The sequence below is a fragment of the Balaenoptera musculus genome, chromosome 7 (genome assembly GCF_009873245.2).
Source record: "Balaenoptera musculus isolate JJ_BM4_2016_0621 chromosome 7, mBalMus1.pri.v3, whole genome shotgun sequence".
NCBI classification, from domain to species: domain Eukaryota; kingdom Metazoa; phylum Chordata; class Mammalia; order Artiodactyla; family Balaenopteridae; genus Balaenoptera; species Balaenoptera musculus.
The window spans coordinates 73880563-73894773 of NC_045791.1; the positions used below are offsets into that span (position 1 = coordinate 73880563).

At 34.7% G+C, this 14211-nt stretch overlaps 1 protein-coding gene across 1 annotated transcript in view; it reads right to left on the reverse strand.

Moving 5' to 3' along the window:
* Window positions 1-14211, reverse strand: part of DNAH7 (dynein axonemal heavy chain 7) — a 277143-nt gene that overhangs the window by 65097 nt on the left and 197835 nt on the right. Inside the window, 1 exon segment of the mRNA XM_036858189.1 lies at window positions 5215-5369. Within this exon segment, the coding sequence (XP_036714084.1) occupies window positions 5215-5369 (155 nt within the window).

The window sequence follows — 14211 nt, forward strand, 5'->3', positions numbered from 1 at the left end:
GACTGAAATTCTGTTCATGAAATATTATAACATCTAAGTTTTGCTTAATTGCCTCAACTTTTATTAACAATTTCTGCATAAAATCTAAAATTTAAATTATTCTTTACTAAAAAATATTATACAATTTCATCCCTTACTCTCCCTAAATTGTTTTAGTTTCACAAGGAATTAAGAATGTCTACATTAACATGTATAAATGTCTTTTTTCAAAGCTAAAATATACACTATAAAACTTAAGTATTACAGACTTGATTCTTTTCCCCAAAAGTGAAAATTTATTTCCTCACCAGTAGAATAAAGTCTTAAGCCTGTTAGGAAAGATTTCTATAGCGTCCAGATTTCAAGGAAATATGTTCTCAGCATTGAATATTTACTCTATTATAAGCCTCACTGGAAAAGCAAAAGTATTCTAAGCTTGAAAACAGAAAAAAACAAAAACAAAAAACCCCAAAATCCATATATACATGAATTACCCAGAATGTTCTCGATTTACTGACCCTAACTTTTGATTTCTTTCACTTTTAATTAAATCAAAGTATGTTTCATGTTAAAATACAGGAGAAAATCTATGAGACAGGCTTCTCTTCATATTTCTATCATCAAAGTTAACAATATGCTGGTTTATGTAAAAACCTCCTTTCTCATTCCCAAAAGCCAGCCCATCACAGTATTTGCAAACCTTGTGGGAAGCCAAGACTGGGAATCCAAACACATGGCTGCTAATGTCTTTGAGTAAGGCAGATCATCTTGCTCAAAGCAGTTGTTCTTAGCAACAAAGAGAACCAAGTATTCTTTTCATATTTCTTTTGCATTTAGGATATTAACTGATATCAGTTTTTTAATTATGAATTATCTACATTATCCTATGTTAGACTTCAAATTAATAGGAAAAAATCTGCATAGTATGTTCAGCTGTGCAGCATATTGTATTCAAAGTAGATTAATCAATTACTGGGTACCCTCAAAGAGCTGGAGTTGAGAGACATTTGTGTACACAATAGTAGGGCAACCATAGAAATCTGTAAAAGCTTCAGCGTTGGCACTTCATTGGAGAGGTTAAGAGAGATGTCACAGAAAAAGGTGTTTGAGCCTCATCTTAAAAAGGTGTTTGAAAATTAAAGTAATTCACCAAATGGATGGAAGAGCACAGACGAAAGCTAAGAGATGAGAAACAGCCCCATGTTGTTATATGTACTGCCTGCCCCCGTGTACCCTGTACTCCCATCTAATCCTCACCCCACGTGTAATCTCTGTCTCTCTCTTTAAACCAATAAGCTCCAAGACAGCAGAGATCAAGTCTGTCTGTGCGTGCTCTGTTTTCAGTGGCACATGCTACTTGCAAAATAAATATTTGTTACGTGAATGAATAATGAACAAAGAAATGAGCAAACGAAAGAAACATTGAGCCAGAAGTAGTTTTGCCTCCCTGATACGTTATATGCAAGGGGGGAAGAAAAGAAAGTGCTAGGAGATAAGATAAAAATAAGGAAGGCTCAGATAATGCTAGGTTTTGCTCTAAATGCAAAGAATTCTTTTCATAGAGTTAATGGAAAGCCATTAAAAGCTCCTCTATACAAGTTGATTTCTTTTTAAAAATTAAAAAAATATTCTTTTATTCTTCCAGTTTTATTGAGGTGTGAACAAATTGCCTTATCAGCAATATTAACATGAATAACATCCTATGCACACCTTATCCATTGGTGTAGCTAATACAGATATACCTCTGTTTTCTAGAACATTGGCTTTCAAACATTTTTTTTAAGCAGCAGGAGACTTTTTTTCACAGAGGATTTTATCTTAAAACTCAATATAAGCAACAAAAAAAGGGAGGCCTGCTCTGGTTGAAGCAGAGGCAGGTGGGTGAAGTCAAACCCTCTGCCTTCTCTACCCAGGCTGCCTGCAAGGGATGAGAGATCAGAAGGCAGTGTCCTGGAATAGGTCAAAATCTTAAGAGAACTTCTTAAATGGAAGAGTCTTTAACTGCTTATGTTTTAAAACTGTAACAGTAGCTGATTCTTCTACTTGAAGGTTAAATATAAAAATAGTTACAAAATCTGCCACCTGTTTCTCTTTCTATCATAGATTTAAAACTTTTCACTTCTCTCTGATGATTAATGTTAGAAGGCATTGTGAATTATCATTATCCATTTTTAAAGTTATTTCATTCCAAAAAGTAGGTTAAAGCAACTGTGAGTGACACAGTAAACAATGAACAAAGGCAGAAGACATGGGGACTAGTTTTAAGACTCCCCTTAACTAGAGATACAGTCTTAGTTAAGCCACGTAAGTAACATTCTCTGTCACCTTACCTTGTTAATAAAATGTAGTGGTTATTTAGAATTACTATTGGATTTCAGATTTTTATGGCCACAACTCCAAGTAAGAAATACATTTTAAATCTTTATCAAGTACACACATATGCATAAAACTTCTAAAATTTCATGAAATAATGCTTACCTTTACTCCATGCTATGCAGCTTTATATGTTCTATTCCATTGCGTTTCATTTAAAAACGCTGGTCATGACCCACTATGTGGGTTCTCTTTCCCACAGTTGTGACCCATAGTTTGAAAAACACTGGACAGATTGTATGGCCCTTTCCTCTCTAAAATGATGCAATACTAACATCAATATATGTGACTGTGATCATAGAGATCTTCAAAATGTCAAGCACATGGTAGATGCTCAATTATTACTTGTTTTTACTGTGTCAACGAAATTCTTTGAATATTTAAGTTAAATTAAGTAATTTTAATTGAAGTATTTAAGGTGCCAATCCCTTCAAGAAATTTTCCCTTATGTAGAACAGTATGGAGGTTCCTTAAAAAACTAAATATAGAACTACCATACCAACAGCAATCCCACTCCTGGGCATATATCTGGAAAAACCATATTTCGAAAAGGTATATGCACCCCAATGTTCGTTGCAGCACTATTTATAATAGCCAAGACATGGAAGTGACCTAAATGTCTATCAACAGAGGAAGAGATAAAGATGATGTGGTACATATATAAAATGGAATATTACTCAGCCATAGAAAAGAATGAAATAATGCCATTTGCAGCAATATGGATACCTAGAGATTATCATGCCAAGTGAAGTAAGTCAGCCAGAGAAAGACAAATACCATATGATATCAGTTATACATGTAATCTAACAAAAAATGATACAAATGAACTTTTTTACAAAACGGAAACAGACTCACAGACATACAAAACAACCTTATGGCTACCAAAGGGGAAATGTGAGGGGAAGTGATAAATTCGGAGATTGGGATTAATATATACACACTACTATATATAAAATAGATAACTAACTATATAGCACAGGGAACTCTACTCAATATTCTGTAATAACTGTATGGGAAGAGAATCAGGAAAAGAATGTATGTATATATATGTATAACTGATTCACTTTGCTGTACACCTGACACTAACACAACATTGTAGATCAACTATACGTCAATAAAAATTTAAAAAAAACTTCCCTGATTGCTCTAAATATTCATAGCTCACCATCTGTGTCTCTCTTATTATACAAAATAATTATGTATGATTCTAATATAATTAAGATATAATAAAAAAAGAGATAATATACGTAAACCACATAGTAAATCCCCAAACAAAAAATATAAATAGAGCTTATCAGACACTGTTGTAAGTACCCAAATTATAGTAACTCATTTCTTCCTCACACTATATGGTCAAAGTATAAATGGGGAAACTGAGTCTCAGAAAGGTCACTGCAACCAAGTACTGAGTAACAGAGGCAGGTACTCTGATTCCAGAAGTGCACAGTGGTCCTAACAAGGGTTAGTGAAGTATGTCCACTTTCTATTTTTATAACAGTTACATATATTGTCTGATCCTGCCCATTTAACAAGCAAGATATTTGATAGTAGAGAGCAGGTTGTCCCTTTTTTGGTAACTCCATATCATTATACTATACTCCAAGAACACCAGTTGGATGAATGAAATACTATTTGTGTGCCTGTGTGTCCATATATATAAACACAACATTTTGTAGGTAGACATAGATTTTTTTCATTTCATGCTCACCCAAACCAAGCCTAAAATTATAATTAACATTTTAAAGACTAACTCATTATTGATATGCAAAAATAAACTGTCTGTAAGTCTATTTGGTATATCTCTTTTGATTCTTCCACGTAACACTTATTCTATTAGCAACTGGGATTTGCCAAACTTGTCCTGGGGCTAAATATATTGTCCTTTCATAATGTTGGCAATTTACTTGGTTAAGTAAATAGTCAAAATTTAATAGGTAACATGAATTCAAAATGTGACTAATAACCCCAACATACTCAAATCATAAGCATTTTGGTTTTTGTTTTGACAAATGTGACCTGTGCATAGAGCTTCACTGAAAAATTCTCGTCATGTTTTTAATCTCTCCATTGTAAACGGCAGATAATAGTCAGCCACGTAAAATGTGCACTGACTTCTCTGCCACTTTTGTAGGATAAGTCGAGAGAAGAACAAAGAGATAGTTGGACTAATATTGTGTTAAAATACTTTTGAGGGCTTCCCTGGTGGCACAGTGGTTGAGAATCTGCCTGCCAATGCAGGGGACACGGGTTCGAGCCCTGGTCTGGGAAGATCCCACATGCCGCGGAGCAACTGGGCCCGTGAGCCACAACTACTGAGCCTGCGCGTCTGGAGCCTGTGCTCCGCAACAAGAGAGGCCGCGATAGTGAGAGGCCCGCGCACCGCGATGAAGAGTGGCCCCCACTTGCCGCAAATAGAGAAAGCCCTCGCATAGAAACGAAGACCCAATACAGCCATAAATTTAAAAAATAAATAAATTAAATCTAAACACTGGGTTCAACTTAAAAAAAAATACTTTTGGCATATCAAGTGGCCCTTTTAATTGCAGAAGTGGAGCTATAATGAGAACGAAAGAATGGCAAACAACAGATAAAAATTAAAACAGCTAAATTAGAAGACATATCCCAAATGAATCTTGAGACAAAGAAAGCATCCTAACCTGTTAGAACTATAATCTCTAAAGTTCTCACTTGATTCATTACCAATAAATAACGAAAGATATTAACAAAGTAATCATTTAAGATGAGTCTGACACAAATATCTTCAAAAGGAAAAAAAAAAAAAAAAAAGCCCTACATCATTTTGGGTTAATTGTGCCCTCTCCAGGCAATTCTGTAATGTATGCTTGTTATTCAAGTACATACCAGGGGTGCCAAACTGGATGCAATTTTCCAGAGTCCTGGCATAGTCAGGGTCACTTAATTTAATTAGGTGAAGACTATTGGTTTTTTCCATGTTCTTGATCCATTTATTAGCCTGACCTTGAGGATCTATCATCAGAGGCCACCTTCTCGCGTTCCTGAAAGGGAAAGAAAGACGATGCTGGTCAAGCCACGATCTGTCTCTATGCTATTTAAGAGGCATGCATCACTTTCTTACAGTTTATACTTTATAGTATTATTTTACTTTTTAGCTTGTTTTGAGAAACTGTGTTCTTGAAGCAGAGACATTTAAATTGAGAAGGCTACTAGAACGGCAACTACAAAAGCCATCTGGCAAACTTAACACAAGTTCTTTTACTCCTTTTGGAAAATTACAATTCTCTAAGTGTTAAATTATATTTTTGAAAATGTTTGCTGCTTTTGCTAATTAAGTCACAATGATAACCATCAAGAGTACTAGAAATCAGGAAACTCCAATTCTTCACTAGGCCCTGCCATTAATTACTTCTGTGACCTTGGGCAAGCCACTTCATTTCCTCAACTTCTATCTGCTGTCATTTGCACAAGAGGGAAAGAGAAAGGATGGAGACATCACATCTCTATTTGAAATCTAGACCATTAAAGATACAGTGGTCTAAAAAAAACGGTGAGAAGCAAAATTTTATATCACCTAATCTTCATAATAGCCATCGATCCTTAAGTGTTAACACAATTGTTGACCCAGTAATTGTTTCAAACAGCTGTATATTTAATGTCACATATGTAGTTCACTACATACTTGTCTAGAGATTGCAAGCTTCTTATGAACACAAATATATTCTATGAAAGTCAGGGTTTTTGCACTATGAGAGAGCTCATACTTATTGCTTTATTCTCACTCACATCTCCCTTTTAGGATAAAAACAAGAGCAGTGAACCACCACAAGGCGCCCAGTTTACTGCCCAGGGTGTTGTTGGGTCACAAAGAGTTAACCAGTATCTGCCATCACGACATGGTATCCAACCACAGAGCTTTCTATCTGCTGTGAAATGTAATCAGCATTAAGATCACTGTTCTTTTTCTTTCTCTCAGAAGTTTCAGTAAACACAAGTCATAATTTTGGCCAGTTTCCTAAAGATACTGTCATACTCTTCCAAAAGTGAGCACAGCAAATTCATGCCAAGCATCAGAAGAACAGGAGGAGAAAATAAAAGGTGACTGGGGCCAAAAAAAAAAAAAAAAAAAAAAAAAAAGCTGGGGATGAATCAGGATAATCTATTCGATTCCATCTCATTACAACACAAATTTAGTATTTCATTGGATCATTTGTACCAAATGGAAGGAACCCCAGTCCTCCAATATAAGCATTATATAATGTATTAGTGAGCTTGGGCTGCCATAACAAACCGCCACAGACTGTCAAACAGCAGAAATTTGTCTTCTAACAATTCTGGAGACTGGAAGTTCAATAGCAAGGTGCTGGCAGAGGTCTCCCTCCTTGGCTTGCAGACAACACAGCCCTCTTGTTGTGCCCTCAAGTGGCCTTTGCTCTGTACGCACAACCCTGGTGCCTCTTCCTTTTCTTACAAGGACACCAGTCCTACTGGATGAGGGCTCTACCCTTATGACCTCATTTAACCTTAATTACCTCCTTGAGGCCTTGTCTCCAGATATAATCACACAGTGGGTTATATCTTCAACATATGATTTTGTAGGGGGTGGGGGGACAGAATTCATATTATAATATTAATTATATTTAGGAAGAAATGAGATGAAAAGAGTAGATGCAAACAACTAATAAAAAGGGAATCATATCCATAAGAAACTAAAGGGAGTAAGAGGGAAATTAGAAATAAAACTTATATGTAAAAGTTTCATTCTGTTACATTTTGGAAATATTTTTAAGGTTGGAGGATTATGTGAGCTTTAGACAGCATTTATGCTTCCCTAAAGAAACTGAAATGATTCACTCTTCTTTCTGTTGCTTCCACATTTTTTTTAGCCACAATACCCCTGTTCATGCTGTTTCTTTGTCCAAAATGCACTTCTTCCCCATCCTTTCATGTTCAAGTACTACTCACATTTCAAGGTCAACTCAAATGCTATGCAGTCCACAAAGCCTGTCTTGATCTCTTTTCTCACTGAACTTCTTTAGCCATTCATCCATATTACATTTATGGTATTTTCATATAATGATAATATTCTATTACGGTAATTCTATAATTTATTAGCTGCATCACCCAACTAAATTGTATATTCTTTAAGGGACGAGTCCATGCTGATTCTTCTTTTTCCTCTTTTCCTAGATCAAATAAAGCTTGCATATGACGATCCACTGAAGTAGGAACAGCAAAAAGAACATCTGACAAACACCATACAAGTTAACTCATTCTAAAAATGGATATTTTATAAGAGATTATCCCCGCATGGAGAAGACTGGTCCAAAGAACACCATCTCAAAATTAGAGGAAAGGACTTCTGGTGTTGACCAAACTGGGTAAAATCCACTATAGCCCACCTCTGTCACTGATTACAATGAAAACTCTAGGATAAAATACAAAAATCAACTACTTGCAGATTCTAAAAAGTAAATAATAAGAAGTGAATGGGAAAAAAGTTAAAACTTGAGTAATGACCAATAAGGGGGTGGTGACTTTCTTGTGTGTGCGCGTGTGTGTGTTTTCTCCTTATCTTCTGGCTTTGGTCTGAGAACAGGCCTAATGGGGGGAACTGTGCAGCAGGCACAGGTAGCAAAAACTCAAAGTAGAAGACGGAGAAAATGATCATGTGCGAGCCAGAGAGTGGGGGTGGGGGGAATCTCTCTGTTCTCTCTTCTGTCCCTACCCCCAGGTCAACCCAGCCACAGAACTATATTACCATGGCAGAGCAGTGGTAATTCAGTCACCTAAAACACTGAGTGAAAATCCATCTCTCTGGATAGAAGAGCTGGGAAAAGGGGCCTGTTGTGCATAGAGTCTGAGGAGTGTCATAATCTGCTCAGGCTGCTATAACAGGATTCAGTCCAAAAATTACTTGATATACAAAGAACCAGAATGTGACTAATTCTTAAAGAAAAAGTAAGATGTTAGATTTACTAGAAAAATACCTTTAAAGCAGTTATTATAACAACTCTTCATTTGGTAACGGGGAATATTTTTTGAAATAAATGGAAAGAGAGGTGTTATCAACAGAGAAATAGAAAGTTTAACAAGAACCAAATGAAAATTTTAGAACTGAAAAATATAATACCTGAAATAAAAACGTCACTGTAAGGACTCAACAACAGAAAGGAGACAACAGAGGAAACACTGGGTGAACTTGATGACCCGTGAAAAAAAATAATCCAATTTAAATAATAAAGAGAAAAAAAGATTGGAAAAAAATGGAACGGGGTCTCAAAGACCTGTGAGAAAATATTAAAAGGTTTAACATTCATGTCACTGGGGCGCAGAAAGAAGGAGAAAGAGACTGGTGTAGAAAACACACTTGAAGAAATGGTTGAAATTTTCCCAAATTCAGTGAAACACATAAATTTACAGCTTCACAAAACTCAATCCTTAAAAAGGAGAAACCAAAAAAACAAAAAACTCCCACCCACACCCAGCCTCATTATAATCAAACTGCTGAAAACCAAAGAAAAAATATTTTGAAAAAATATTTTAAAAAAAGCAGCAGAGAAAAATGATATATTATATTTGGATGAAAATTATTCAAAAGACTGCAGATTTTACATCAGAAATCATGGAGCCAGAACAGAGTAGAACATATTTAAAGAAAAGAAAGAAAAGAAATGTCAACCCAGAATTCTATGTCCACCAAACATATCCTTCAAGAATAAAGGCAAAATAAAAAATATTCTCAAATGAAGGAAACCAAAAAATTATTTGCCAGCAAATCTGCTCTAAACAGATGCTAAAGTTCTTCACCCTTAAGGGAAATGATGCTACAGTGAACTTTAGAAATAAAAGAAGATCAAAAAATGGTAAATATAATAGGCTATTTCCCCCCTCTTAAGTTCTTTAAAGTATACATAAATACTAAGACAAAATATTAACATTATGTGTCTGGGGGGCAGAGTTTCAATGTACGCAGACATAATATATATAACTATGATAACATAATCAGGGGAGGGTATAGGGGACTTGCATGGTTACAAGTCTTCTACATTTTAACTGAAGTGGTAAACTATCTCTAGGTAGATTGTGAAAATTTGTACTAAAAAATAATGCAAAGTATTATAGTAAAAAATAGATAAATTAAAGTATGATACTAAAAATGGTGGATTATTCAAGTAATCTAAAAGAATAAGAAATGAGGAACAGGGCAACAAAAACCAAATGTAAAAACAGAAAAATAATAAAATGTCAGATCTAATTTCAATGATATCAACCACATCAAGTATAAAGTTGTCTAAATTTACTAATTGAAGGAGAGAGATTGTCAGACTAGAAAAATACAAGGTCAAACTGTATGCTATCCACAAGGTACCCACTTCAATTATAACAACATATTTATATTAAAAGTAAAATGATGGTAAAAGATACCATGCAAACACTAATCAAAAGAAAGCTGGACTGGCTATAGTAATATCAGAAAAAAGGAGACTGCAGAACAAGAAAAATTATCAGGGATAAAGAGGGATAATACATAATGATAAAAGGGTCAGTTCATCAATAATACATGACAATCTTAAATGCATATGCATCCAACAAGTGAGCTCCAAAATACAGGAAGCTAAAACTGATAGAAATGAAGAAACAAGTAGATGGAATATTAGCAAGGATATGGAAGATATGAACAACACTCTCAAACAACTCAACCTGACATTTAAAGAAGTCTCCATCCCATAATATTTCAATTGCACATGGAACATTCACATAGACCATATTTATGCTGTAAAACAAATTGTAATAAATTTAAAGCAACTGGAATTAGATAATGTATGCTCTCTGAACGTAATGGAATTAAGCTAAAAATTAAAAAACAAATAACAAAAAGAAACCTTAAAAATTCTCAAGTATTTGGAAATTAAATAATACATTTTTAAAATAACCTATGGTTCAAAAAAGAAGAAGTCTCAAGAGAAATAAGAAAATATTTTAAAGGAAATGAAAATAAAAATACACCATATCAAAATTTGTGCTACGCAGCTAAAGCAGTACTTAATGGAAAATATACAGCATTAAATGCATAGATTAGAAAAGAAGAAAAATCTAAAATCAGTAACTTAAGCTTCTCTCTTATGATATCAGAAAAAGAAGAGCAATTTAGGTCAAAAGCAAGCAAAAGAAAAGAAACAGTAAATATTAAATAAGAAATCGATGAAATTGAAAACCAACCAAACAAACAAAACAAAAACCAAAAAAAAAAAAAAGGAGAAAAGCAATGAAAGGCTTGTTCTTAGATAGAATCTACAAAATTTAACAAACTCCAGCTAAACAAAGAAGGTACAAATTACCAATATAAGGAATGATAAGGAAAATTATCACAGACCCTGCAGACATTAATAAGATGTTAAGGGAATGCTACAAACAACCCTATGCCCATAAATTTGGCAACTTAGTTGAAATGGACCAATTTCTTGAAAGATATAAACTACCAAAACTCACTTGAGAATAAATAGATAACTTGAATGTCCTATAAGTATTTTAAAATTGAATTCATAGATAAGATCTTCCAACAAAGATCAAAGAAGATCTAAATAAATGGAGAGATATACTGTGTTCATGGATTAGAAGACTTACTAAGTTGTCAATTCTTCCCAGATTTTGATTTATAGATTCTGCAGTCCCTATCGAAATCTCAGCAGAATCTTCTGTAGATATTCTAAAATTTATATTGAGAAGTAAAAACTAGACAAAACAATTCTGAAAAAGAAGAAAAAAGTTGGAAGAGAGATACTGTTCAATACCCAGTTAACAACTGCATCAGATTAATTTTCTTCAAACAACACCCTCAAGATAACATCTTTTTGATTCAAAAACAGGACAATGTTGTGGCTTCAGTTTACAATGTTTGCTTTTGAAGATCAGAGCTCTCATAGTTTCTCAAATGGAAACTGAATTATTATAGCACCCAGCACTCCAAGTTTTGATAGTGTTTGTTCTTTTGTTATTGTCTAGAGAGGATAAATATTTAGTGCTCTTTTGTGTTTTTGAAAAATACAGACTTCTAACATGATAATACATGTTCACTGTAGTCTGCATGGAAGGACGGAATTTGGATATATAGCAGTGGAGCATTTCAAAGAGTTCTGCTATTTTCCTCTTTACACACACACACAATTAGATAAAAACAGACAAAGAAAGGTGGGTGTTCCTCTCAGTTATTACTGTTGCTGAAATAAACCTGATTTACCTGACTCCTATATAAATGAAAACTTAAAACATTTTTTAAAAGCAGGGTTATATTAGATATAGGTCTGGTCTACTTACCAAGTTGTTAAACAATCCCAATACTTTCCCTGTGAAATGTTTAGATAGAATCCAATTACATTTAATGTTATCACTAGCCCTTGAAATTCTGATTAGCTAAGGAAACTTCAAGTGTCAGTAGCTCCAAAAGTTAATTATGTTCTAACTTGTCCAAATTTTACATATTCTTCCAGTTCCCTCAATTACTGACTCTTCCCTCATCTGAGATAGTATGTGAAAAGCATTTTGCACAGGCTCAGGTCCTTAGTAAGTGCTCCATATTAGGTATTATCATTATCAAGTAAGTATCTCTGGGGAAGGAAGAACACACTAGCAAATAAGTAAGATACTTATCTGATACTTCAAAATGATCACCTTAACCTATTTACTGAAACCTCTCAGTATAAGATTACCAAAATCATTGAAAAAAAAGCCAAGAATGAAAAATGTTAATATTTCCTACTTAGTAAGGTTGCTACCATAACTTCTTGTTAATGCTTGAACACTTTTACAAACAAATAGCAAACACTTAAGGGTTATGGCTCATTAAAACCATTTTCTACTTCAACCTCTCTGAAATGGGAGTTCGTCTTGAAAAAGATCACTGAAAGATATGGAATCTTAAAAGCAGAAATATTGGGCTTCCCTGGTGGCGCAGTGGTTGAGAGTCTGCCTGCCAATGCAGGGGACACAGGTTCGAGCCCTGGTCTGGGAAGATCCCACATGCCGCGGAGCAGCTGGGCCCGTGAGCCACAATTACTGAGCCTGCGCGTCTGGACCCTGTGCTCCCAACAAGAGAGGGCGCGATGGTGAGAGGCCCGCGCACCGCGATGAAGAGTGGACCACGCTTGCCACAACTGGAGGAAGCCCTCGCACAGAAACTAAGACCCAACACAGCCAAAAATAAATAAATAAATAAATAAAATTTTAAAAAAAAAGCAGAAATATTCATCAACAGCTCCAGTATTACTGAAATATGACTGGACCCAAAAGAAAGGGTACATTTATTTGTTAGAAAATAAGAAGCATATCAGCCTCTGCTGGATAAATGGAGTTACAGGAATAGGTTATAGATGTCCTCCTAGGTAGAACAAAAGTATATAAATTGCAAATCAAAACAATAAAGGCATAACTACTACTATGTGGGACATGACCAAGTATATTCACAATTGTTTGGGAAGATCAAAGCTTTTTTTTCTGAGAGGGAAACAATAGCAACAACAACAAAAACAAAGTTGGACTATTATTTTAGCTGAAGTTAATTGGTCCAGCTGGACAAAAGTAAACGGTGGACTTCTTTCTTTTTCCATTGAAACTTTTAAAATAAAATTTTATTATCATTATTATTATTTGTACAATACTATATTTTGACTTCTACAGCACGCTCACCACCGAAGGTTTAGTTTCCATTCATTACCAGATCTTTGATCCCCTTTACCCATTTCACCCTCCCCCCACACCCCCATCCCCTCCCCCTCTGGTAACTACTACTCTGCTCTCTGTATCTACGTGTTTGCCTTGTTTTGGTTTGTTTATTATTTATCTATCTATTTATTTAATATTTCACACTGGAGCGAAATCATACAGTATTTGTCTTTTTTCCATCTGACTTATTTCACTTAGCATAACACCCTCAAGGTCCATCCATGTCATTGCGAGTGGCAAGATTTCATCTTTTTTATGGCTGAGTAGTATTTCATCTTACATATACACCACATCTTTATCCCTTCATCTGTTGAGAGACATTTGGGTTACTTCCATATTGTTGGATAGTATAAATAATGCTGTGATGAACATAGGGATGCACATATCTTTTCTAATTAGTGTTTTTGTTTTCTTCAGATAAATACCCAGAAGTGGCATGGCTGGATCATATGGTAGCTCTCTTCTTAATCTTTTGAGGAATCTCCATACTGTTCTCCATAGTGGCTGCACCAATGTACATTCCCACCAACAATATATGAGGCTTCCAAAAGATACACTTCAAAACTTTCAGAAACCTCCCATATTGTCAACGTCTAATGTGTATTCTCACATTACACGTCCACTCAAACTGTTTGCCACCTACTTGTTAAGTATTTAAAAAACGAACTAGCTGCCATCCTATACTTCTTAAAAGGCACTTAAAAATCTGTTTTAGTTGCAAACTAATGTACATATTTAGCATTTATCTAGATTCTATAATTTTTCTTCTGGATTAATTTAGATTATCAGAGCAAGAGTACCCAGTCCTTAATTTTAGTCCACCAAAGAAAAGCTTGATAATCTCTTCTCCAAATCAACAAAATAATTAAATGTAAGTTTAGTTCCTGGGAAAGTTTGTTTTTCTGAGTATGATTTGCTTGATTGAAAAATGAGAACTGTGTGACACAGCTTTTCTTTTTTTTACCTTGGTTATCGCAAAGCTGTGAGCTTAATTCAGGACCCAACTGCAAGGATTAGCTTGTCTCAAGTACCTAATAGTAACTACCTCTTTAATATCCCTAGGTGGTCTTATCAGATTTTATCCTATTTTATGTTATATTCGAACTGCACATGCTTCAAATCCTTTTAGAATAGTTCAGTAAATAAATGCTATAGAAATCC